Source organism: Gracilinanus agilis, chromosome 4 (genome assembly GCF_016433145.1).
Source record: "Gracilinanus agilis isolate LMUSP501 chromosome 4, AgileGrace, whole genome shotgun sequence".
Classification (NCBI taxonomy): Eukaryota; Metazoa; Chordata; class Mammalia; order Didelphimorphia; family Didelphidae; genus Gracilinanus; species Gracilinanus agilis.
In genome coordinates, this window is record NC_058133.1 from 474,911,439 (window position 1) to 474,938,747 (window position 27,309).

The 27,309-nt window shown below is 39.1% G+C and overlaps 1 protein-coding gene across 1 annotated transcript in view; it reads right to left on the bottom strand.

Moving 5' to 3' along the window:
• Positions 1–4,211: 4,211 nt before the first annotated feature.
• Positions 4,212–27,309, bottom strand: part of OTUD7B (OTU deubiquitinase 7B) — a 35,643-nt gene continuing 12,545 nt past the window's right edge. The window contains exons 6-11 of the mRNA XM_044672598.1: positions 15,706–15,818; positions 8,576–8,703; positions 7,849–7,998; positions 7,162–7,276; positions 6,392–6,476; positions 4,212–5,432 (exon numbers count right to left, since the gene is read on the bottom strand). Of these exons, the coding sequence (XP_044528533.1) occupies positions 4,212–5,432; positions 6,392–6,476; positions 7,162–7,276; positions 7,849–7,998; positions 8,576–8,703; positions 15,706–15,818 (1,812 nt within the window). The remainder of the gene's footprint in view (positions 5,433–6,391; positions 6,477–7,161; positions 7,277–7,848; positions 7,999–8,575; positions 8,704–15,705; positions 15,819–27,309) is intronic.

Consider the following 27,309-nt stretch of genomic DNA (forward strand, 5'->3'; position numbering starts at 1 on the left):
GGTGGAGCTCAGTGAGTCATCTGATGAGTCACAGACCCAGATATAAGCACAGAAACCAGGCCAGACCAGCCTGCCCCCACCCAATCACTATCGGCCAGCTCCAGTTTTCCCTAGTCTAGGACACTGTCCCCCTTCCCCCTCTTAGTGTCTAGAAGAGTAGGGATGGAAGGACACGAAACTGGGGAGATTATAGAATTATTTGACTCAAAGTCACAACCTCAGGCTTTAAGTGATTGTCCTTTCTCCAGCTGAAAAGTGAGATTGCTGGGCCTGGGTGACTCATTCTGGAGCTGCTGTGCACTTGACTACAGGGAAAGGCAGGAAAAAATAACAAAGTGGTATGAGGAAAAAGTGAGCTGCCCAGTGAAGGTCATGATTCAGCTGTGTGTGTTGGGGTGAGGGGGGTCCATCCCCTAATGTAAAATAGTTGCATTAAGCTTCCACTTTTCTACTTGGACCAAACTTTACCTCTCTTTGCTTCTGAGGAGGAGGAAGAATGAACTCTTAATCAGAGAAATTTATCCTCCACTAGAACCCTTCCCACTCTCCCATCTTCCACCATTGCCGAAACCAACCTGGAGCTACTATAATGAAATGTGCCTTACTTTGGGATAGAGCTAACCCCTTACTTCAGCCTACTTTGTCAAGTACATCCATCAAGGGATCTCTAGCCTATCTGCAAATGTGTGGCTGGTTGGAGAGGTTATAGAGTGACTTATTTAAGACCATTTCTTATGTACCAAGGTACTGGGAATCTGAAGAGTGACATCCCATTTTCTGAACACATGATCCAAAGCCATTTGCTTTTTAATTTTTTTAATTTTTATTGGTCTGTGAGCTCTAGGGTTTGCATAAATAAGGAATCAGTAAGGGGGAGAGAAGGTAGCACCTGTCCCCCCAACCCCACCCCTTTCACCTCTGGCTCTTTTACAGCAATGAGTTTAGGAGAGATTTGACACCTCCCCCCTTACTCCCATTCCCCAAATTGTCCATTTTAAAACCCTTTTACAGATTTTTGTCAATTAAAAGCTAAACCAACTAAATTAAGAGGGAAAAAAAATCTGGATTAAATCTCATACAACTCTCAAGCACAATCAGCAGGGCAATGAGGGAATTTTAAAAAGAGGAGATACTAGAGGAATTCTAGGACTGTTCCTACACAACATCCTAGAATCACATGGATAAGATCAAGTAAATGAGAGGGTAAATAGCAAGGGTCATAGGTCAAGAGGAAAGGAAAATATAACCTTGAAAAGCTCTTCATTCTCAGAACCCCTGAAGCCCTGTTCTGCAAGAGTATAAGTGCACTTGTAAGACTGAAAGATGGGGGCATCCCTAAATTTGGTTAAAGAATTTCTGCTTTCCACATATACACCCCTCTCAAATTCAAGTGAGCTCCAGAGATTAAGACAGGGCACCCACCTTCACACCCAAAATACTAGTGATACTTCCCACCCACCCCCACTTTCTAAAGGCCTTCCTGCTAGAGAACAAAAACCCACTGTCATGTTCTCGTGGATATCATGATCCCATCCTCTCCCTCCCCCCCAAAATCTTTCACCCATCTTCCCCTGTAGAAAAATAGCTATAACTCTCAGGACCCCTCCTCACATTAAGGGAGGGGGAGTCTCTTAATGCCTCTATAATTACCTTTTTCCATTTAAAAAAATAACTTAATTTTTAAGAAAAATCCACAGGGTTTGAAGGTACCCAACCTACATCCCAACCCATCCTCAGTCTGCAAACTTGAGAAACTTTTTTTTTTTTGAGGGGGTGAGGAAAGGGAATAAAATTTAAATTACATCTTTATTGAAAAAATACAACACATGCCATGGAGAATTTTGTATTCATTTCATTTCTGTTCTCTTTCAAATTTAAAAACAAAATGGTGTCAAACTAGAATCTAACTAGAGTTCAAATTCAAAAGAACTATAGGGTACTTTTTGTTTGGAGGCAGGGATGAGGCTTGACGTTTCCTTAGGTTTTTTTTTTTCTCTTGGGATCTGCCTCCATCTCTCTAGGTCAAGCCTACACTATCAGTTTAGGAAGATGACAGAGGAACCATGAAAAAAACACTGGGAGGGGGGGAGTGTGTGTGTGTGTGTGGGGAAATGGCCAGGCAGGAGGAGACATGAAAATTTCAAGGTCAGATTCTCCACCAGGGAAACACACCCCATTTGTCTTTGGGTACTTTTGCTTATTTAAAACCAAATAACGATTTTTTTCAAGAGTCTAAGATACAAGAGCCAGAGGCAGTAATGTTCCAGAAAACAGCAAAGTCAGACTGACAAGAAGGGTCTTTGTAACTGAGAAATGGAAGGAAAATAGAGAAATACTTCATCTAGCTATATGCAACCCTGACATTTAGAAGTTTTACTCCCCCTTCCCCAACCACACTCATCATATAGTGGGGTAAAGAACCCCTCTTAATACAAATTCTCCAGCTGCATCTGCCAGCAGAAAGCCCTTATCTTTGCCCCCTAGGTGTCAGGGGGGAAAACTTGGAATAAAAACAGGGAAGACTCCATCTTAGAGCCTGGGAGGTGAGAAAGCATCTCAGAAACTCCAAAATAGAGAAAAACTAAGTTTCCACCAGCACTCCAGATGCTAGCTGTAGTTAGTTATTCCTCTTCTGTGAACAAATCCAGGAATGGATGCAATTGCATAGTTGACATCTTTAAGAAAAGTCAAAGTGAAGATGGGACCAAGAAAGGTCCTAGTTTAAAGCTTTTGGAAGTGGTCAGGGCCAGAATCACCTCTGTCCTGGCTTGTGCTTTGTGCAAACTGCAAAGGTCCCCTACCCCCATTCCCAAGGAGAGGGAGTTGAGGGGGCCAGGGAAAGGGATTAATCAAAATATTAATCAGTTCGCTGGGAGGAAAGTCTGTGGTTGTAACTCCAAAATGCCATGCTTCCCTAATTCCACTTCTTGTACAAATTACCTCCACCTCTAAAGATCTCTTCAGTCCTATTATCAAAAATATCCTTTTGTAAATTATTTTTATTTATTTTCATTTAAAAATAAACTACCCAGAAATCTATGGTCAGCTGTGGCTCAACAAAAGAAGCCTAGATGTTAAGTTCACTCCCCAGAAGTGAAGAGGAAGGAGAAATGGCCACACAATTAGAAAAAGAAATCTTTTTGTGTTTTTCTTCTTTTTAAAACAAGTTACTTCATAAAATAATTTTTCATTCTACTTTAAAGCAATGATATAGGATGGGAATAGTAGGTTTACGGTTTTTTAGGGTTTGTTTTTAAACAGTCTTGCCAGTTATCTCCCTTTCACCCACCAAGTCAAGCCCATAGTCCCACCCAATAACTTTCGTTATTGATATGGCCAAAAATCATGATCTCTATAAGCTATCTCTGCAAAATCCATCCAGAGAAAACCCCAAACAAATAGAAGTTGGTCTTCTGCCTAAATCTCTCCACAAAATGCTTTAAAACTAAGATAATTAAAATTAAAAATAAATCATGACCCCATCAACTAGCAGCTACCTGAACCCAGCTGAACTGTGACCCAGAAAAGGGTAGGAAAGGACAAGCAACAATCCTCCCAAACTGGAATAAATGACACAGATTTTGTAAATTTTTTTAAAAGAGGAAACAGAACCATAGGAAAATTTCCTTCCATCTATCAGTAATAATAAACTTCGTGATTTCAACTAAATACTGCCCCTTTTCCCCAACCCAACTAGTCATTTGTCTTGTCCTGCTAGCTTCTTCCAGGGAGAATTTCTGCCCCAGTCTCTCTACCTGAATCCAAACCACTTGTTAGTTTATTTTAATCTCCACTCTGGCATACTTTTCCAACCTACGAAGAGCTTTGGTCTTTTATTCCACCAACTTCAAGTCTACTAGCCTTATGATGTCCCAATAGCTAACTGTCCCTTCTTCATACCCCAACAGGGATAAGATGGGTTAGTAGGTGGAATCACAACAATGTCCCCATTTGCTTCTCCAACCTGGACAAACCCAGTTCCATGGAGGCTTCCACTGTCTTCGAGGAACTGCCTTAGTCCCCCTTACCCAGCCCTGGCCAGCTCCTAGCTGCCTGGGCTAACCATCCCCCCAACACCCTGATGCCTGGGTCGGCTCCCACAGAAGTTATTGCATTAGCCCCACCACAGTGGGCTGGGTCATGATGAGCCAATCAGTTGCGATTACCTCTCTTTGTTTTGCCCCCTTTACCCTCCCAGCTTCCAACCCCATTCAGAATCTGTGAACCAACAGCTCTCCACCCCTTTCTTGTTCCCTCCGCCTCAGTTCCTCCCGGTAGCAGCAGGAACAGAAGTTGCTGGTCTCAGGGTGTCCGTAGAAGCTGCAGTTCGGTTGTTTGCACTTGGTCTGGGTCAGAGGAAGCCCCAAGTCTTCTACAGTTCCCCCACCCCATCCACCATCACCATCTGGCTCGGGGGGCTCCCTGTAGCCATTACTGTAGCTGTCCGCCACACGAAAGGGGGAGGGTAACAGTGATTCCCCTTGGTTTCCATCCACAGAATGACTGTTTCTCTCCAAGGAAGGAACTGGGTCCTGATTGGGGTAGGGCCGACCTGAGGTGCACTGTCTAGGGAAGGTAGCATAAGAGGGGAGTCCTCCACAGGGACCGCCTGCCACCTGCCTCCCAAGGTCCTGGCAATGGACACCCCCTCCAGCAGGCCTAGGGATAGTGAAGCTCCCAGGGTGGTTGGGAGAGAGTGAAGCTTTGGACTCTGGTGGGGAGGGGTTCAGGAGCTCTTCTTCCCCATCTGGCTCTGGTTTCTTTGCTGGGGGGGGTCCACTTCCACCCCCTCCATTCATTTTTCTCTCTGCCTCTTTTTGCTTCTGTTCAGCCTGGAATCTTTCTTCGGCATCTGCCAGGTAGCGCTGGATCATCTCCTCCTGATACTGGTGTCGATGACTCATCTTCAGGTTTCCAGCAAAAATAAACTTGCGTTCCCCCTGCATTGCAATTCTCATAATGCTCAAGCTCAGCCTCACCTCCTGGCTATACTTGCTCCCTCCATCTCCTGGAGACTCAGGTATAGGCTTTTCAGATCCACTGACATCCCCAGATGTATCCTCCTTGCTGCCCTTCCAGCCCTTAAGCGATCCTTTCTTCTTCTTCTCCAGTGTGTCATTGCCACTGGGTTGCACCCCAGGCCCCACCCCAATCCCAACAGGCTTGGCACCCTTGCCGTGCATTAGGCCCCCCATGTTCTTCTTGAGTTTACTGCCCAAGGTCTTGCCAAAACTGCCCAACTTGTTGGCGACTGAATCTGCTCTCTTCTTATCTTTCTCCCGATCTCGCTTTGGCTTCTCTTTCCGCCCACCTCCCCCATTGCTGGTGGAGTTGCTGCCAACTGATTCCTTGTCAGATTCCCCAGATTCAGGGGTAGATCGGGGTTCATCCCCAGCTGAGGCTGTGGGAGACTCAGGTTGAGCCAAAGGAGCCTGGGAAAGACAAAAGCAGGAGATTTATCCCACATTTCCACCTACCTCCTTCCCATCCCTATCCCCAATTTCCTCAGCAATTTTCTGCAATGGAGGTAGAAAGGGTTAGTTTGTCCTCTTTAGTTAATCACTGAGGATTGTAACTGTTGTGACAGGTAAGGAGCTGTTCCTAATTTTTTTTTAAAACCCTTACCTTTTGTCTTAGAATCAATACTGTGTTCCAAGAAAACTTGCCCAGGGTCACACAGCTAGAAAGTGTCTGAGGCCAGATCTGAACCTAGGACCTGGTTCTTAAATCACTGAGTCACTCAGCTGCCCCACTGTTCCTAGTTTTTAACTTCAATCCCACCAACCATATTTGGACCTCCTGGGTAGCCCAGTCTCCTGCTAGAGCCTAGATGTTCCTAAAGGATTCTAAACACCTGGCTTGTCTGTGTATAAGTGATGGTAGGGCTAAATTTACATGTATCTTCCCCACTCTGACAATCTTTGCCTTTTCACATCCTAAAAGAAAGCTTTGCTTGACTAGCCCCAACCATGTTGGTTTATTCTTTACTTCTTCATTTCATTACTTATATACTGTTTTCAGCCCATCAATATACATTTTTTTCATATGCTTCAGATTATGTTCTAAAACTGAGACTAGAAGCTTCTTGAGATCAAGAACTGTATCTTGTCCCTCCAAAATTCAATACAAAGTTCTCAACTAGCTGGGGGGTCCAGGCCAAAGTATGGACACCTTTAAGATCAACACCAACAACAATGAAGCCAAATAAAATGTTTAATTGTTGGGGGGCATATGGAAGAAAATGGACTGGAAAGCAGAGAGGCTAAATGTGCTTTATGTGCCCCGTCCAGAGCTAAACAACTTTCTCCCATCTAACCTAGGTTTCTCCTACAGCACTGGGTTCTTCCACTGGTGAAAGATGAGGCCTGATCATAAGGATAGGGAAGTTCACCTGTGTATCAGAAGGTAAAGAGATCCATTTCACATTCATGTAGCTATGGAGCAGGTGTAATTTTGCTTCCAGGGACAGGGTCACACTGAAGGAAGAAAAAAAAAAAGGAATATAAAAACAAGGTGAATGGGATTATAGTCTCAGCGTTTTTCAAATTCATAACAAATAAAAAAAATTTTAAAATAATAAAGTGAAAGACAAGTATATATATATATATATACACGGAATTGTACTAGGTCAGGTGAACTAGGTCATCACTCAGATGTGGGGTATATTAAGGGACTAGGGGAAAGATTTGAGTATTGTTCTAAATTTATTCTAAATTCTCAATTCTTCAGATTCCAGGGTGGGGGCTAGGGGGAGCACAGTGTTTAGAGAGCTAGAAAACCTATTTTATTCTTCCTCTATTTTATTCATATGTTCTCCAACCTTGTGGGTAGAGGGCTACAAAAACAGACATGAGAGATTTGGGATTTTGCTTCTCTTGTTATTTAAATTAAGGCCATGAACCTACACTGGACGATTTTGGCTATTTTTAATCCACCCTCATTTTTCTCTTTGTTGGGGCAGACAAATTATAAAATCACCTAAGCAACACTACAGTTTTAGTATTAGCCTCCAGCCCTCCATCTACCTGAAGAGATCTGGGATACTGCAGGCAGTATTGTAGAGCCCTTTTCAGTTGGGCAGACTTATTGCAGAGGTGCTGAGGAGTATGTAGAGATATTTGTGAAGGTCTCAGAAACAGAGAGAGAATCTATTTGCCTGACCTGGCCAGCTTGATGTTGTCACTTTCATCCTTGCCCCACTCCCAGCTCTTTCCAGGGTCCACCGAAAAGTGCAAGGGTAGCAACTTGTGTTCAGAGTCTGTGAGTGGGATCACTGCTGGGGAAGGAGAGAGAAGCAGGGAAGCAAAGAAACAAGTCACTGAGAAGCCTCGGAGTAACTAGACACGTAGCAGCCTGCACTGAAAGGAAAAGTGAATAATTACCATATCTACCAGACTAGTCTCCACTCAATTATCTGTTTTTGGGGGGTTTTTTTTGAGTTAACTTCTTCCTGCCTCAAAGAGCCGGCTGCCCACAGTCAGTGAATAATCAATGGGGATCGCTTACTGCCTCTGAATTAGCCTGTCAGGCAGTTTGTATTGAGAGAACAAACTCATTTAGACATAAATTTAAGCAAAATGCATTTAATAAAGTCCCATAACCCAATTACTCTGATGTATAGGGTTCTGTTCCATGAGGGAGTAGGAAGTTCGACTTTGATAGCATACTGGATGCCCCAATGTCCTTAAGACTTTTAAAGCCTGATCTAATATTCACTTCTACTGCCAAGAATCGCTTTAGCTGAAGCTTTTCCTTAATCTCTCATTTCAATTCCTCCAAAAGGAAATGAGGTATTGTAAAAGAAGGAAGATGGAAAGAGGCCAGAGACACAGACACCATCATCATCACCTTGCTCCTTGGAGTTCTCTTTCTGCTCCATAGACACCAGGGCAGAGAAATGAGCCTGATCATAGGCTAATACCAGGGGTGATCGATGACACCTGCTGGCTGGGACCTCCAAGGGCAGATAGATCCCCCCAAAGGGAATTGGGGCAAATGCTGTAGGAAAAACATCAAGGAAAAAACCATTAAGTCTATTAATTCGCTTTGCCTAGGACCATGGTGGTAAACCTACGGCACGCATGCTAGAGGGGACACTCAGTGACATGCACCATCACCCCAGCACAGAGTTTGCCAGAATTTATTAGAAAGTCAGAGGGAGACAGGGCCAGGCTGTTCAGCTCCCTCTCTCCATGAGCACAAGAGGATATTTCTTACATGACATGCCCCTCTGCCCAGCAGCCCAATGTGAGCACTTCCTCCCTCCCCTATCTAGGGGTGAGGGAGCAACTCCCATGTGGTGTGAGGGTGCAGTCTGGGCACTCAGCCTCTAAAAAGTTCACCATCATTGGCCTAAGAGATACTTTCTGCTACTACCTGGGCATCCCCACAAAGACTAGTTAATATTTGTCTCTCCCAGAAAGTCTTCACTTATTCATTCCAACCAGTCTATTTCTTCTTAGTATTTGTATTCCTCAGTGTGTCACATGTTCCCATCTCCCCTGCCCTCTCAAGGACTCAGCATCTACCTCTCTATAGAATTCATTTTAGAGCACAGATTAACTAAATGACTCACCTTCTCCACCTGAGTCCCTGAGCATGGTGTCTGCCACTACAACAATTGGCCTTTTAAGCACATGTGCAAGGACAAAGACATGGAACTCCTCTAGGCTCTCATATACGGGCTCTTCTGAGCTCTCCACCCTGAAATCACAGGAGCAGAAAAATCAATCTGTGAAGACTGAATACTCTTATTAAGACATGAAATGAAAATATTAGGGTACAGTGGCAAAGTTCTGGACTAGGATTCAAGATACCTTTTTTCTAGACCTGGTGTGACTTGAGGTGAGCCACATCACATCTGGAAGCTTCCCCCCACTCTTCTCAATAAACCAATGGTCAGGCTGGATTCTCTACAGTCCCCTCTACAGCCAGCAGCATTCTATGATTTGAGAGTTTTCCTCCTTCCCGAGTTATTGTGGTCTAAGCTTAAATGTAGCTCAGTCTAGCAGGTTCAAGATTCCCACCCCCACCCCCCATTCAACTGCAATAGGCACTAGTGAACCATAAAAATCTAATTAAAACTATTCTAATAAGTGAAGAATAAAAACATATCACAAAAATAAAAAAGGATATAAAACACAATTCCCTTTTGGTTAGACACAGAGAAAACTCCCAGCAGGCCAACTGAAAAACATTTAACTTTTCCTCACCTTCAGGGAAATCCTTTCATAATTCAAACCAATAGGTAAGAAAAAGTCTGGTGGTGGCCAGCAGGAAGGGAGGGGGTTGGGGTGAGAGGGGTGGGGGTGTGCTGAGGACCTTCCCCCTTCCCCCTTCCCCCACCCCCCACCACCACTAGCACAAGGCCTTGGGGTCAAAATCCCAATTTTTTTCTGGGATACCTTTAACCATCAAAACAACTTCAAAACAATACTAGGAACTAAGGAAAAGCCTCTAACTCAATATAAAACCTTTAGCAATATCAACAATTTAAAACAAAGAAAAAACACGATCAGGGATAGTTCATGAACATTTTATGGGATACAATAATAAGTGATGTCCAGGGAAAACTCAATGAAAATAAAATGGTCAAGAGAATGTTGTGTCTTATGTTATCACTGGTGCCCATCATAGGTCTCTTGTATGCAATCTGTCTGGAGGCCTAAGCTAAAACCACAACTTGATTCTGGTTTAGTGTTTCCAGGCCTGCCAACCAAAACCTCTCTTTAGAAGCCCCAAAAGGGGAACAGTTCCAAGTTTTGTCCTTTAAAAACATCTGAGGGTCTATCAGAGTTTTTCATAGGAGATGGTTAAAGACTTCCCTTCACTTTTATCCAGGGGCCGGAATCACTGTTAAGGTTGCCCAAAACTGTTGTCCCTACATTTAAGTTCCCATTCCCCAAAAGATACACTCTTAGTTCACAATTTTTGGCTACCAAAGAGGAATCTGCTATAAATATTGATATACAGATAGCTTCTTTTACACTTAATTTCTTTGGAGTATAGGCCTGGTAGAAGTGTGGTTGGGACAAAGAATATAAGCACAGTGTTTCCTTCTGAGAATGGTTCCAAACTGCTGTCCAAAATGGCCAGACGGATTCACAGCTCCACCATATTAGTGTGCCTCTTTTCTGACAGCCCCTCCAAAATCTGTCATCCTTGCCAATCTTATTGGTGAGGTGGGAATCTCAGAACTGTTCTAATTATTAATGAGTTAGAATATTTCCTCATAAGGTCATCTGGATTTCTTCCTCTGTTCATATATAATTTGGCCATTTTTATACGGAGGGAGTAAATATTACATATTTGAATCGGATTCAAATATATCTTACTGCATATATGAGACCATTATCAGAGTAACTTGCTGCAAAGATTTTTCCCAGAGGCTCATTTCCTTTATAATTTTTACATTAGATTTGTGCAAAACTTTTCAAATTTTATTGAGTGTGATCCTCTCTATTACTTTTAATCATGAATTTTTCTCCTATTCATAGATCTGAAAAGTACTTTTTACCTTGGTCTTCTAATTTATTTTTTAAAGATATAATCTCTTAGTTAGATTATGTAGCCATTTGGAGTCAATCTTGTTATATGTATAAAATGCTGGTTTAAAACTTATTTTCAGCCAGAGTGCTTTCCAGTTTTCCCAACTGTTTTTGTCCAATAGTGAGTACTTACCAGAGTAATTTAGGTCTCTGAGTTTATCAAACACTATTCTCTATGTGTTTGTTTGCTTCTATATGTTGGACATCTAATTTCTTTCATTGATATCTCTCCTGTGCTCTCCTCTCTCTCTTTCTCTCTGGCTTTCAGTCTTTCTCTCTTTTAACTAGTACCAAGTCATTTTAATGATCACTGCTTTTTATTAATACAGTTTAACATCTGGTACTGATAAACCTACCTGTCTTCCCTTCCTACTTTTTTTCATTATTTGTTCTTGAGATTCTTAACCTTTTGTTCCACATATGAATTTCATTATTTTTTTTCTAGCTCTAAACTATTCTTTTGGTAGTTTGGCTCTGGATAAGTAAAATGATATAGGTGGTATTATCATTTTTATTATATTGATCCAACCTACCCATGAGAAATTAAGATTTCTCCAATTAAATGTCTGTTTCTGCAATGCATTTTTGTCATAGGATTCAGACACTTCCCCAAATTTTATGGCTTCTATAGTTATTTTGAATGGAATTTCTCTTTTTAGCACTGGATTTTGTTGATAATATAAAGGAATGTTGACAGTTATGTGGACTTATTTTATAATCCTGAAACTTTGTTGAAATTACTTTAATTTTTAGTTGACTTTCTAGGGGGTTTCTAAGTAAATCATGTAATTATTTGTTTCCTCTTTGCATATGCTTATTCTCTCAATTTCTTTTCCTTGAATTATTGCTAGCTAAAACTAGCATTTCTAAAACTATGTTAAATAGTAGGGGTGTTTAGTGGACACTTGCTTTATCCTTGATTTTATTAGGAAGGCTTCTAATTTTTCTCCATTAAATATATTTGCTCTTGGACTTAAATAGTTATTTAAAATATTAAGGAAAGTCCACTTATTCCTATACTTTTTGTTTGTTTGTTTTAAAACCCTTACCTTCCATCTTAGAGTCAATACTGTGTATTGGCTCCAAGGCAGAAGAGTGGTAAGGATAGGCAATGGGGGTCAAGTGACTTGCCCAGGGTCACACAGTTAGGAAGTGTCTGAGGCCAGACTTGAACCTAGGACCTCCCGTCTCTAGGCTTGGTTCTCAATCCACTGAGCTACCCAGCTGCCCCACTATACTTTTTAATAGAAAAGGTTGTTGGGTTTTGTCAAAAATCTTTTCAGCATCTATTGTGGTTTTTATTATATATGTATTATTAACATGGTATAGTATATTTAGCCTCTACTACATTGAATAAACCTTACATTCCTTGAATAAATCTAACATCATAATTTTTCTAATATGTTATAACCCATTTGCTAATAATACTTCATTTTTTAAATTGTCGATGTTCATTACTAGTTCACTTTCTCTGTTTTGCCTCTCTGGGATTTAGGCATGAAAATCACATATTGAATGATACTGAAAGGAAAAGTGCTTTCTTTTCTTATTTTTTCAAATAGTTTTTGTAGTAATCAATTACCCTTTGAATACTTAACAGAATTTACTTGTAAATCCACATGTTATTGGAAGTTTTCTTCTCCTCTGAGAGTATATTCAGGGCTTGTTAAGTTTCCTTTTCTGGTATTAAGTTATTTAGAGTTTGTTCTTTTATTAAACTGGGTATTATTTAATTTTGAAAGTATTCATATATTTCCTCTAAGTTATCAGTTTTGTAAGCATATAATTGCAAGAAATAGTTGGTTTTTTTTAATATTTTTTTTAAACCCTTGTACTTCAGTGTATTGTCTCATAGGTGGAAGATTGGTAAGGGTGGGCAATGGGGGTCAAGTGACTTGCCCAGGGTCACACAGCTGGGAAGTGGCTGAGGCCGGGTTTGAACATAGGACCTCCTGTCTCTAGGCCTGACTCTCACTCCACTGAGCTACCCAGCTGCCCCCAGGAAATAGTTTTTTATAATGTCCTTCATTTCCTCTTCAATTGTCTAGTTCTCTTTTTTCATTTTTAATCTAAACAATTCAGCTTTCCTCTTTCTTTTTAAAACTTCAGGTTAGCTAATTGTTTTATCTATTTTATTTACCACCCCCCCCATGAAAAAGAAAAAACAGCTGAGGTTTTATGAATTTCATGGTTTTTTGTTTACAATTTTATTAATCTCTTCCTTAGTTTTGAAATTACAAGCTTTTTAATTTATTGCTTTTAAAGTTTTTAAAATTCCATACCCAATGATTTGTTCTCTTTTTCCTGACAAAAAGTCTACAAGAAATGTCATTTTCCCCTTCAGGATTATTTTAACAATATTCCATGTCTTGTTATCATAATTTCCTTGACGAAATTTCTAAAAATATCCTGATAACTATTTTAGCAAAATGGGATTTCCCTTGTAATCTCACATGTTTTATTTTACACATTTGAAAACAATATTCTGAGGAGGGATCCATAGGTTTCACCAGCCTGTCTAAAGGATTCATGACTCTATCCCCCTCTCAAAAAGGTTAAGAAGTCTATCTTAGCTGGAGGAAGATGGCCACTATTATCAATTTGCCAGTCAAAGGCAGGTCAAGATCCATATAGGTGTATACTTACACTGATAGTTCAAAGGTACAAACATAAGTAATTCGACGAATAGGAGGCATAAAAATGCCTACATGTAAAATATAGATTCTCTGAACCCCCAAAAATTCAATAAGCCTTTATGTTTCCTTTTTAATTGGTCAATTAAGCAAGTGTCAATAGTTTGTTGTGAACTACATCATCAGGGTTCTCCCTATCTAATGTATCCCTAAGAATGTAACTGAATGGGTTGGCCCTTAAATTTTCTTTGCACTCCTCATCTTTGATATGTGCCATTATCCATCCAATCTAAGGCTTCTGCTGCAATGGACTCATCTGGCCAAGTTTCATTTCTTCATTAATATAATAGTAGAATGCCCTCAGTAAATAGAGTTTTTTTTTTCAGGTCTTTGCTCAGTCAGTCCACCATTATTACATGCCTGCTAAGTACTAAATATTGTCCTAAGCACTAGCCTAATAACAGGCAGGCACCTAAACATCTAAGGAGATTATTAGATACTAGTAGTCAGGTTATAATTGTACCAAGAGTCTGTTAACAGCTTCAAAAGGATAATCCAATTACTATTGGAGATTTTGAGGGACAAAACATGACAGAAGATGGATATGGGTATTAAGACTCCCTGTTTGGGTTTTAGTTGTGGTAGCTAATTGTGGGGGGAGTTTATCATGGATATGGATATTATGAATTTTGGGGGATCAGTACCAATCTAGGATCTTACAGTAGCTTTTATGACAGTTATTGTGGGAAGAGCTAAATGAAAGTCACTGAAGTTGCCTGAAACATCCCATAAAGTTAATACTGAAAAATCCTGGAGGACAGAGGAAAGGCATTTCCTCACTAGGAATGGAGATGAAGGAAGCTGGCATACTCCATTATACAGATTCCCTTTTTAATACCTCTGTGCTCCCAGTGGTGAAAGCAGAAAGAACCTGGTGATTAAGAGCAAAATACTGGTTAGTTGAATAAAGTAGTTATGCTAATTGCAACAGCTGTCAAGATCAGGAGATATAAATGATGACACTGTGGTGACTGCTTCAAGTCCTGGAATAGTACAGAGCCTTCTAAAGGAAATCCATAACTCAAGATAATCCCCATAGTTTAACAATTTGTGCAGAAAAAGCAAAGACACCAAAAGAATTCTCTTATGCAAGACTATACAATACAGCTGAATGAAAAGCCTATCAAGTAAGTCCCTCAGTACATACATTTTGGTTAGATTTAGATTTGGAAATTATACAGCTGCTCCCTGAAATAAATTTTACCTTTTTAATAAATTTAGACAATGGATAATGCAGCTAGGTGGAATAGAGCAGCTGGTCTGAAGTAAGGAAGACCTGAGTTCTGATCTGGCCTCAGACATTTACTAGCTGTGTGATCCTGGGCAAGTCACTTAACCCCATTTGCCTCCATTTCCTCATCTCTAAAATGAGCTGGGGAAAGAAATGGCACACTACTCCAATCTCTTTACTGAGAAAATCCCAAATAGGGTTACAAAGAGTTGGACAGGACTGAAACAACCGAAAAATAGCAACAACCACCACCATTTAGATCTATTTATATTGCAGAAATAGGGTAGTAGAGAAAAGACCCTGGCGCCAGGAAGATGTAAGTTCAAGCCCTATCTCTGACATATACTCTCTTTGTAACCCATGGTAAATTATTTAACTTCAAAATGCTATAAGCAACTCTCTAAGACTGCATTTTCCAGAGAAGATACCAATTTTGCATTGATAGAGTTTTTTCATCAGGAATTTCCTATGCCAATGAAATTACAGGTTCAGTCCCTATTCTTATTCAAGAGGTGGTACTATATAGCTATGAATCACAAAATACCCTAATTTCCAAAGAGTCAAAACTGCTGGTGAGTGGAAGGGCAATGGAGAGCTAAGCAGTGAGTATAAATCAGAAGCAGCATATTACATACAAGCAATGACTTATAAAAATATCCATTATGATCTAAGAGAAATATGATCAGAATAAAAGATGGGAATATTGGTTTATGTTGTTAAAGGGAGTAGCCACATCAATAAGATCGAATGATTTAACTATTAAAGTAGGTCAGTCCACAAACACAAGACAGGCTCTGTCTTTCTCTTTCTAACTCATCTATCTAACTAGTCCTCTCTCTCATTTACTCCTACTAAGCTATAAACTCCTGGAAGGCAGAGGCTTTCATGTGGTCACTCACTCTCTTCCTGAACCCCATTGATCAAAAGTGACCTCTCTTTCAGGAAAGCTGACCTAGATTAACCTCAACTTAACTTTACATCTCCTTCTGCATTCATGTAACCAGTCTATATTACTTGCATGTTAAAAACAAAACAAAACAAAAACTTGTGTTGGGTTTTTTTGTTTGTTTTCAACTGTGTACAGTTTTCACTGGATGGAACATTCCTATTGCAAGGGCGAGGGCTCTTTCCCTCTCCAGAGGAGAACTCTGCAGTCAAAAAGCCCTCAGAAAAAAATGGAAAATTGACTATTTCCTACCACCACCACTCTCCCCCGCCCCCACCCCCAACATACCCTCCACAGCTGGTTCCGTTGGTACCTATATGCATTCGGGGTTCACTTGAGGCAAGCTTGATGAGCTCGTTCCACTCTTTTTGCCATTCCTCCTCTGTATACACAAGCCCAGACTATGAGAAAAAGACAGAAAAGGGGGGTAGTGGTTAAGATGTTTTCTCCCAAGGACTCCATCTATATCTAACATAACTCTTGGAGGTTATTTTATGTCTCTATGTCCTCTTCATATTCATTCATAATTTATACTACAAAATTCAACTCAACTATTCAAGTGAATGGCAAAGTGACCTTTGCCAAAAATAATATAATGAATGATAATACAAAAATATTATTTATTGGTTTGAGGATGTCATATGGTGATTATAGGAACAGATCTACAATAAAAATTATTCAGAGAATTCAAAAAATTTTGTACTCCTTAAGTAGATATCTATCAGAGAAAAAACAGATATATTCCTTGCTCATCACTGTGACTTCCACCCTTCCAAAATCACTCAGTAACCTCTTCTCCTTCTACCTGTACTCTAAATAGTATTTATCACTTTATCCAGATCCAGAGTTGTTTTCTAGGTCCTTTCTCTCTCTTCCTTCTATTTTCCTTCCTTTCTCAAGGAGTTCAGTACCTGACTCAGTCACAGAATCAAGAATTTAGAATTGGAAGAGACCTCAGCAGTCACCTAGTCTGACGCTTAACTGAAAGGAATTCCCATTATAACATTACAAATAATTTTTATTTTTTATTATTCTAAGTCTGACAAATACAAATGTGAACTTTTTTAATACTAAAAAGAATAAAGATAACTATATAAAATTATAAACACTTATTATTATGTATGTATGTATAGATCCCTTTTTTTAAAAAAGTATTTATAATAAACTTAATGGGTTAATTTCAAATCTGTCCTGCTGTCTATCTCCCCCCTGAACTTCATTCTGTTTTCTTCTGTGCATTTTTAAAAATGCTCTACTCTCTCATTTTCTTTTTTAGAAAGAAATTTTTCTTCAGCCTTATTGCTAACTCCATGTTAACCACAAACTAAATTCCAGCATCCACTGACTTTTTTGGTAAACTTCCCTTTAACAAATAAGCATAACCAAATTAAACAAATCCATTCATTAGCCACATCTTAAAATAGATATCTCATTCTATACTGAAGTATATGACTTTTTTGTCTGGAGGTGGGTAGCACATTCCATCATTGGTCTTCTAGACTCCTAGTTAGTTACTGTATTAATCAGAGTTCTTAAGGCTTTCAAAGTCCTTTTTCTTTACATTATATATACACTGTTCTCTTGATTCTGCTCAGTACATTCTATATCAATTCATAAAACGGCTTCCCTGAAACTGTCCTTTTCATAGTTTCTTACAATACTGATATTCCATTATATTCATATGCTGTAATTTATTCAACAACTCGATTTATGGGCACACTGTTTCAAGTTCTCTGCTACAACAAACAGTAATATAAATGTTTTTGTACATACATACAATGTTGAGGTGTTGAAGTGTTTTTATCTGCATTTCTATTATTAGTGATGTGGATAATTTTTTTGTCATATTGTGTGGAGTGGTTGTTGATACTTTGAATTTCTTTTCTTAACTGTATTTTCATAGCCTCTGATCTAGAGACATTGATCTCTTTGATGTTCCTCAAACAAGACATTCCATCTCCTGACTCAGAATGCTTTCTATGGCTATCCTTTATACCTGTAATACTCTCTTTCCTTATCTCTGCCTCTTGGCTTTATTCAAGTCTGAGGTAAAATCCCACCTTTTATAAGAATTGTTCTCAGTTCTCCTTAATCTTACTGCTTTCCCTCTGGATTTTATTCCCAATTTATTCTGTATATATCTTGTTTGTACACAATTGTGAGCACCCTAAGAACAGGGTCTGGTTTTTGCCTTTCAATATACTGACAGCACTTAGCACAGTGCCTGGTACATAGTAGCCACTTAATAAATGCTAAATGCTAGTTATCGACAGCACCCTAAGTTCCAAAAGACCTCTCCATCTAACTTGCAGTTGAAACTTTCCATATGTGTTATCTCCCCCAATAGAATCTGAACTTCTAGAGAGCAGTCTTAAAGGTCTTACTTTATTTGTACCCTCCGTTCTTAGCAAATAATAAAAACTTATTAATACTTACTTTTTTATTCATTCATTTCCTGCTCCTCTAACTTGTGACATGGCCCTTTATATGTGGGTCATAGATCCACCTGGAGTTTATCTTGATATACAGTTTGAGATGTTGATCTATGCTTAATTTCTGCCAGACTGCTTTCCAGATTCCTCAGGATGTTTTGTCAGCTTATCTTTATCCACTTCTAGTTTAGGTATCAAGAACATATTTGTATTCTAGAAGGAATTTAGTGGGATCTTTTAACTTCATATTTTTTGCATATCCCATTAGAAGTATTCTTTGAATATCTGGTAGAATTCATTTGTAAATTCACTTGGTTCTTTTTTTTCCTTTCTTTGAGATGTTATGTATGCCTTTAATATCTTTTCCTGAAACTGGGCTGTTTAAATTCTGTATTTTTTGTTCCATTAAAATGAGTATTCTATAGTTTTGTAAACATTCATTTATTTCATTACTGATTTTTCTTGACATATAATTGAATAAAATAATTTCAAATAATTTCCTTTAGTCATTTGTTGTGAATTATCTTTTCTTATTTTGACAATAATGATCAATAAAACAGAACAAAACCACACCTGACCCACTGTTTATCTTATGTAGGGTCCCCCAAAAAATCTTAGTGCAGTTTTGAGCTTTGATAACTTCAGAAGTATAAATGCTAAAAACTTATAAAAAACATGTGAAAAAAGGTTAGTTGTTTAAAAAATTTTATATTAATTTTTAAGAGCCAATATACAGACTGTCTTGTTGTATGTCATTCTAAACTAATTTTAAACTTTGTAAAAACTTTCATCAGCAGCTGTTGCTCAGTAACTGAAAGGATGGAATTTGTTACCCTACCTTTAAGATCATTCAAAGGACAAGGTTTTGATACATACACAACAGATTCCAAAAGAAAACATCTAACGGGAGATTGATGAGGTGATAACTTCAGAATGGAGAATAAAGAAATTAAAAAGAAAGAATAATAACCTGTGATTTGGGGCAAAAAGAAAGGAAAATGAGGTACAATGGGGTGAAATCAGATTCAATGAGAGATGACGAATATTATGTAAATTCTTTTGCTTTTACCAATTTCTTCTTTAAAAAGAATGGGGCAAAAAGAAGAAAAAGTACAAGAAGACAAGATGAAGAGAAATATAAAATTATCGATCATAACCATGAATGTAAATGGTATGAACTTACCCATAAAAAAAGGTTATTAGAATACATTGGAAAGCAGAATTTACCAATATTTGTTTACAAGAAACACAACTGAAACATAAAGATTCACACAGAATTAAGGAGCTGGAGCAAAATCTATTATGCTACAGGTGAACTAAAAATAAGGGAGTAGCAAAAAAGATCTAAATATGGTAATAATAAAAAGAGATATGATGACATAAGCAGGAAAACTATATAATACTTAAAGGGCCCAGAGAAAATAAATCAGTATCATTTAATATTTATGGGGGGCAGCTAGGTGGCTCAGTGTATTGAGAGTCAAACCTAGAGATGGGAGGTCCTAGGTTCAAATCTGATCTCAGACACTTCCTAGCTGGGTGACCCTGGGCAAGTCACTTAACCCCCATTGCCTAGCCCTTACTGCTCTTTTGCCTTAGAACCAATACATTGTATTGATTCTAAGATGGAAGGTAAGGGTTTAAAAAATTTTTTTAATATATATGTACCAAATACCATTTAAATAGTTCAAGGAAAAGTTGAACAAATTTCAGAAAGAAATATACAATAAAACTATAATTGTGGCGGACCTCAATATATACCTTTCAGATCTAGACCAAACTACTTTCTTTTTTGCTCTCTTACCTTCTTTCTTAGTGTCATTTCTAAAACAGAAGAGCAGCAAGAGCTAGGTAATAGGGATTAAGTGGCTTGCCTCAGGGTCACACAGTTAGGAAGTATCTGAGGTGAGATTTGAACCCAGCTCTTCCTGACTCCAGGCCTGGCACTCTATCCACTGGGCTACCTCACTGCCCCTAGAAAAATCTAACAAAAAGAAAAACTAGAAAGAATTTAAGACCCTGAATAGAAATACAGAAAACTTAGGTATGACAGATCTCTGTTGATTACTGAATGAAAATAGGAAGGAATTTACATCTTTCTATTGTGTAACATCTTTTCTTTTAAAATTATTTTCTATTTAGTATTTGTTTATTTAAATCTTTTCTTTTAAATTTTGAATTCTAAATTCTCTCTCTCCTTCCCACCAACTCTGCCACCCACTGAGAAGGCAAGTAATATAGCAATTGTACATGTGAAATCATGCTAAATTTATTCCCATATAAGCCATATTTCTTTTTAAAGCAAGAAAAACAAAGGAAGCAAGAAAATTATACTTCAATTTACACTAGTGTTCATCAGTTCTCTCTTTGGAGGTAGACAGCTTTTTTTCATGAATCCTTTGGAATTGTTTTGGATCATGAATTGATCAGAGTAGTGTAAAAGTGAAATTTGGGAAATGCCATCTAAAAGTGTATATATTTCTATGGACAGGGGAAATGTATCAAAACTACATTTCCCGTGATCCAACATGGTCCAACTGGTTTCCGTTTCCGGGTTTTGGGGCATGGGGAGGCCTATGTCTTGACGCAGGGAAGGGTTTATAATCTCCTGGGTTAGGAGGGAGTGGGCTCTTAGCTAGCAGACTCGGAGACAGTAATGGAGGCGGCAGTTTTGAATGCTTACAAGCGTGTGGTCTAATAACTTATCTATCAGCATGGCTTTAATTAAAATAATAATATATATATTTATACCAGCCTTTATCATTTTTCATATTTATAGTAGCCAAGTCTTTCACAGTTGATCATGGATTATTACCACATTGTTTTTACTGTGCACAATATCTTCAGGTTCTTTTTACTTCATTTTGCATGCCAAAATTTGTTCAGCCATTCCACAATTGATGAACATATCCTCAATTTCTAATTCTTTGCCACCACAAAAAGAGCTGCTATAAATATTTTTGTGCATATTGATCCTTTTCCTTTTTCTTTGATCTTTTTGGGAGATAGCCCAAGTAGTGGTATTGCTGGATCAAAGGGTACATACAGTTTTATAGTCCTTTGGACCAAGTTCCAAACTGTTTTGTAGAATGGATGGACCCGTTTACTACTCTACCAATAATTCTTTTCATAATTTTCTTGCCTCCTTTTTTCCTCTACCATTCTTAACTCTTTTTTTAAGTCTCCTAGGAATTCTTGTTGGTCTTGTTGGTCTTACAATTATTTCATTTTCCTTTGAGGTATTATAGCTATTTTCACATTGTTGTCATATTCTGAGTTTACGACTTGGACTTCCTTGTCACAAAGGTAGTTTTTTTTTGTTGTTTTTTTTGTAAAGTCCTTTGAATTTTATATTAAAGTTGGGCTCTGTTCATCTAGTGGTGGAGAGACACTATCCTAAACTTCAGGGTTTTTTGTGTGTTATTTTTAGAGCTAGTTCTGGAAGTCTACAAGTTTTTAGTGCTTCCCAAGTGGTATGAACCAGGGAGAAGTAGGGTTACTGCTCTCAAGGTCTACACTTTGGTCTTTACCCAGTGTGGAGCTATCTTAAAGGTCCATAAATTAAGATTTTTTAAAAAGTAATTTTAGGGAAAGATATTCCAGTAGCCTAGACCAGGAAAGCAGACCTTCTGGAGAAAATGATGTAAGGATCATGATGATTCCAAGAGGACTAAAAAGATGACAGCAATAGAAAATGCCCCCAGAAATCCGACACTACATCATGAGATTCTAAGTAAACCTTTGGATATAATGAACTAAACTATGGCAGTTAAGTCATCCATCCCCTTTTTGGTGTGTTTTGACTGCAGAGTAGGATCCTCACCTGCCATGGTATATAGGTTGGGTTAGGTGAAGCAGTCAATTTTCAGGGCTTTTCTAGCCCTTTTCTAGCCACTTCCTCATATGAGGAGGTAAGCATTGCAGTCCTTTGAAAAGGTTGCTCCGACACCCAGGAGGATGACAAATTCCACTTCTGCTTCGGGTCCAGTGAGAAGAGGACCCAATGCTCTGGGAGCCTGTGTGCAAGATTATGACTACACCTTCCAATGCAATAGCATCTGCGGCTTTGTCACTTTCATCAGGTGAAGATGGGATTAACCCTGTCCATTTTTTGATTTAATCACCAGAAGAGTATACACTCCACTTACACTTGAGTGGGGGAGGTCTGTAACCCATGTGTGCAAAAGTAGATGAGGAATCAGAATTGACTGACTGCCCCCTGGGCAGTCCTAAGCAAAGCTTTAGTTGTAATTGGTACATATAAAATGGAAGAAAGGCACAAGAAGTGATGAAAGGAATGGTCTTTAAAAGTGGTCAGAACTTCTTGGGATGCTCTCTTTCACCTTGAACTGGACCCTGGAGGAGCTCTGGTTGAGGACCTTGGACTGCTTTCTTTTTGAACTACCATATGGGTGAGTGAAAAAGACTGACTCCTTCCTGGATTTTCTGAAGGGACTATCCTCAAGAGAGGCCTCCCCTCTTGGGAGAAGCTTTGTGGCTGAAGCCCTTGCTTTATTCATTACCAAGCCCTTGGCTCAAGGCTGAGGCCCCTCCAGCTGAGGACTAATTAGCCCTGCTTGGGTTGAGCCAGGGGTCGGGAGCAAAATACTAAGAGCAACGGTCGGCAACCTTTTTGGCCTTGAGAGCCATAAACACCTGTAGAAGGAGGAGGATGGAGGCAGAAGGCACTGGAATATGGGGAAGGGGCTGAAGGGCCCCCTGGGGCACATCCTGGGGCTCTGCCCGGACAGGCCGGTCGGGAGGTGGAGCCAGATATGGCTTGAGAGCCACACGTTGCCGACCCCTGACTTAGAGTGTTAAGATTAGAAATCTTGCCCTATCCTCTCTCTGATTTTCTTACTTTCACTCTCTCTTCCTATTTGTAAATAAACTACCATAAAAGTCATTCTGATTTGAGTCTTTCATTTGGAATTAAGTACTTAATTCCTGGTGACCCTACTATCTGATAAATTTAGTCCAACCTTTTATTTTTACCCCTTACACATTTCTCCCCCTTAAAATCACCATAGGACTTTGAGGCAGCAGTAAAATGATAAAATAATGATAGTAAAATGAAATGTCTTTTGACTTGGGCATAAATTGGATTTAAGTGATGCAGAGTTGCATGTAGTCACTGGGTCTCACACTCTCTTCCAAAGTCATCAAAGTCCAGTGGGAAGACAAAAGTCAAGAAGACTGGTGATGGCTTGGGATGCAGTAGATGACCTTGGCTTCTCTGATATCTAACCAGGCTCTAAGCTCTGCACAGCACCTGCTTCTGCCACCTTCATGGCACATTGGAACAAACAGTTCACACTGACTCTGCAGAGGAAGTCTTCACAATGCTTCAGGTAGACAAACTCCTAACTCAATGAGTTTGAGATCTGTCACTTCTCTTCAACCTGATTTAACCCTCCCTTGAAAATCATTTTAACAGGGTGTAGCTGCTGCATGCTACAGCATTTTGAGCCACAGGTGAGAGTCAGGTAGAAGCTGGACACCAAAGTTGAAAAAGTCCTGAAAAAGAGGCTCAGCAGCCCTCACACCAGAGTAATAGTCTTCCCTGAACACCATATACATGCCTAATCTGATTAACCATTAAATATTGTCAAGCAAAACACATCAACACCTTTGTAAATATCTTTCTGTAACTCTAGTCTCTCTCCTCTTTGCCAAGAAGAAGAAGGCATGTTTTACCATCAGTATTCTGAAGCCATGACTGATCTAAGCTTTGGCTAGACCTCTGAAGTATTTCAAAGTTGTTTTCCTTTTCATTATTGTCATCATCACGTAATCATGATTCCCTATCATGTTCATGTTCCCCTACTTCTGCTCACTTCATTATACATCTATCTTCCTAAGTTTCTCTGAATAGGCCATATTTGCCATTTATTATAGAACAAAAATAATACATCGTATTCATATACCACATTTTTTAAAAATTTTTTAAAACCCTAATATCTTTTATATATCCTTCTATATTAATTTTTTTTAATTTGTTACAGGGCTAGGCAATGGGGGTTAAGTGACTTGCCCAGGGTCACACAGCTAGGAAGTGTCCAAGGCCATATTTGAACCTAGGACCTCCCATCTCTAGGCCTGGCTCTCAATCCAGCTGCCCCCCACCCTTTTTTTTTTTTAAACCCTTACCTTCCGTCTTGAAGTCAATACTGTGTATTGGCTCCAAGGCAGAAGAGTGGTAAGGGTGGGCAATGGGGGTCAAGTGACTTGTCCAGGGTCACACAGCTGGGAAGTGTCTGAGGTCAGATTTGAACCTAGGGGGCAGCTGGGTAGCTCAGTGGATTGAGAGTCAGGCCTAGAGATGGGAGGCCATATACCACATTTTGTTCAGCCATTCTCAAATGATAATCATTCATTGTTTTTAATTCTTTACTGCAACAAAAAATATTGCCGTAAAACCTTATTCATTTTTAAAACTAAACTCATAATGCCTATTCCAAACCTTATCTCACATCAAGACAGTACTACCACTTCTTCACCCCTCTTCCTCACAGCAAAAGAATCTTACTTTATATTTGAGAAAATGAAGGCCCCCTAATATGAGGCTCCCCCTTCTCCCCAATTCCACCTCTCAAATATTATCATTCTCTATTCTTCTCTCTTTTGCTCCCATCTCAAACAGAGTCAGCCTCCTTCTTGCCAAGTTCAACCACTCTACTTGTACCCTTCCAAGAACTTGTTTGAAGATGATTCCCACTCTTTCTAACCTCCAGTTTCTCTTTATACCCTGCCTACAATATATCCAGATTTCCTCTAGCCTTAAAAAAAAAAAAATCAACCTCCACTTGATCTTGCAATCCTTCTCAAGCTATGACCATATAGTTTTTTCCTTTTCACTGGTAAACTTCTTCTTCTTTTTTTTTTTTAGTATATATTTTTTTATTATTTTAAACCCTTAACTTCTGTGTATTGACTTATAGGTGGAAGAGTGGTAAGGGTAGGCAATGGGGGTCAAGTGACTTGCCCAGGGTCACACAGATGGGAAGTGTCTGAGGCCGGATTTGAACCTAGGACCTCCCATCTCCAGGCCTGGCTCTCAATCCACTGAGCCATCCAGCTGCCCCTTCACTGATAAACTTCTAAAAAAACCTGTCAACAATCACTATCTATACTTTGTCATATCCCATTCACTTCTCAATATATTCCAATTTGGCTTCTAACACTCATCTGAACATTGCTCACTCCAAGGTTACCAATGATTTTGTAATTTGCTAAATCCCATGGTTTCCTTGGGCTTCATCTTTTTTGTCCACTCCCTCCTCCTCCATATGCTCTTCACTCTGTATTTTCATAACATTATTCTCTACTGGTTCACTCCTTACCTGCCTGACAGTTGTTTTATTTTTCCAACTCCCTTTGTTAAACCATCATTCTTGTCTTAGCGATCTCCTTTTCATTGTTACAAGGCTTTGTACAGGCCCCTCTTATCTTCTCTCTTGGCTTTATTCTCTTTTGTGATCTCATCAGTTCCTAAGGATTCAATTATCATTCTATGTTGATAATACCTAATCTATAGATCTAATTCTCTCCCTTAAGCTCCAGTCCTACATTATCAACCAATAGACAGATATTTCTATCTGGACACTCCACAGGTTTCTCAAACCCATCATTTCCATATCAGAACTCATTTTCTCTCCCCTTGCAGTCTGCCCTTGAATCCACTCATTTCCTTACTTCTGTCCAGGGTATCACTATTGTTCTAGTCACCCAGCTTTGCAGTCTAGAAGTTTTCCCTTTCCCTCATTCCCTTTATCCAATGTATAGCCAATTTCTATCAATTTTAACTCTTAAGGTAATTTCTCACATCTTGCCCCTTCTCTTAACTCACACCAAACTACCCTAATTCAAGGCCCTCATCATCTCTTAACCAGACTTTTCAACAGTCTCTTCTTTAATCTTCCTACTTGCAAGTTTCTCTCTATACAAATCCTCCATACAGCTACATGATATCCCTAATGCCTGGAGTGCTAACCATATCATTATTCTCCTGCTTAAGAAATTTCAATGGCTCCCCATTGTCTCTAGAATAAAATACCAACATTGTTCAACATTTAAAGCCCTTCACAATATGGCTCCAACTTATCTTTCCAATTTTTTACATTATTTCCCCTCACTCTATATTTCAACCAAATCAACCTATTCAATGGTCCTTAAACATGACATTTTGTTTTCAACCATTGCCTCCACATAGGCTATTCCCAGTGCCTAGAATAATAGTTACTAATAACTAACATTTGTTGGCACTTACTATGTACTACTATGCCAAGCACTTTACAATTATTATTCCATTCAATACTCAAAACAATCCTGAGAGGTAGGGGCTCCTATTATTATACTCATTTTACAAATGAAGAAACTGAGGGAAACAGAGTTTAAGAGGCTTGCCCAGGATCACATAGCTAGTACATGTCTAAGGTCAGAACTGAATTCAGGTCCTGCTGACTCCAAGCCCAGCACACTAGATGTACTGCACTACCTTCCTCACCTCGACATCCCTGGAGTACCTAGGTTCCTTCAGGTTTATTTCATCTTTGTCTTTGTACCACCAGCAGGAATTATAGTGCCCAGCACATAGTAAGTAACTAATAAATGTTACTTGACTGAATTAACTGATGACAGAGAAAGTCTCCCTAGGGGTCAAGTTTTTCTTCAATTAAAAATAAGCAAGAGGAAACTGAGAGGCAGTACTGGATAATGGAAAGAAAGCCAGTTCTAGAGTCAGAAAGACCTAGATCCACTGTCTTTCTTCTTTTGTATACTGGCTATGGGATGATCCACCCAAACAACTCTCTAAAACTAAGCTAGTCTGCACTAGGGAAAGGAATTTCGAAAAGAAAAACTTCTCATACTGATAAGATCAGTGTGTCTGGGCCAAAAGATGTGGAAAAAAATTTAAGCAAACAACCCATAATTAAAATATATGTAGTCGATTATGCTGCTAAACACACACATAATGGTGTTCCTTCTTCCTTTTACCCTAATCTCAACTACTAAATAAATCTTAGCCACTAGGGGGAGTATCTTCCCAGATTACTAGCTCCTATTAATTTCCATTCATCTAATCCTTAGAGCAACAAAGGAAAAATCATCTGAGAAACACATCAATTAAAAAAAAATAATTCCAAGTGGTGATTTTTTTGGAAAGGAGAAATATAAATCACTCCAATCTTTAAAATAGGAACACAGAACAAAAGCTGTTCAATAAGCACAAGAAGCAAACAACATATTCCAGAGTGAAATTACAATCAATTAAAGGAGAAAGAGGAGAGAAATGGGGAACCAAAAGAAAGAAGAGAGGGAAACAATAACAACAACAAAATACTGATAGAAGGGGCAGCTAGGTGGCTCAGGAATTGAGAGCCAGGCCTAGAGATAGGAGACACTTCCTAACTGTGTAACCCTGGTCAAGTCACTTAACCCACATTGCCTAGCTCTAACA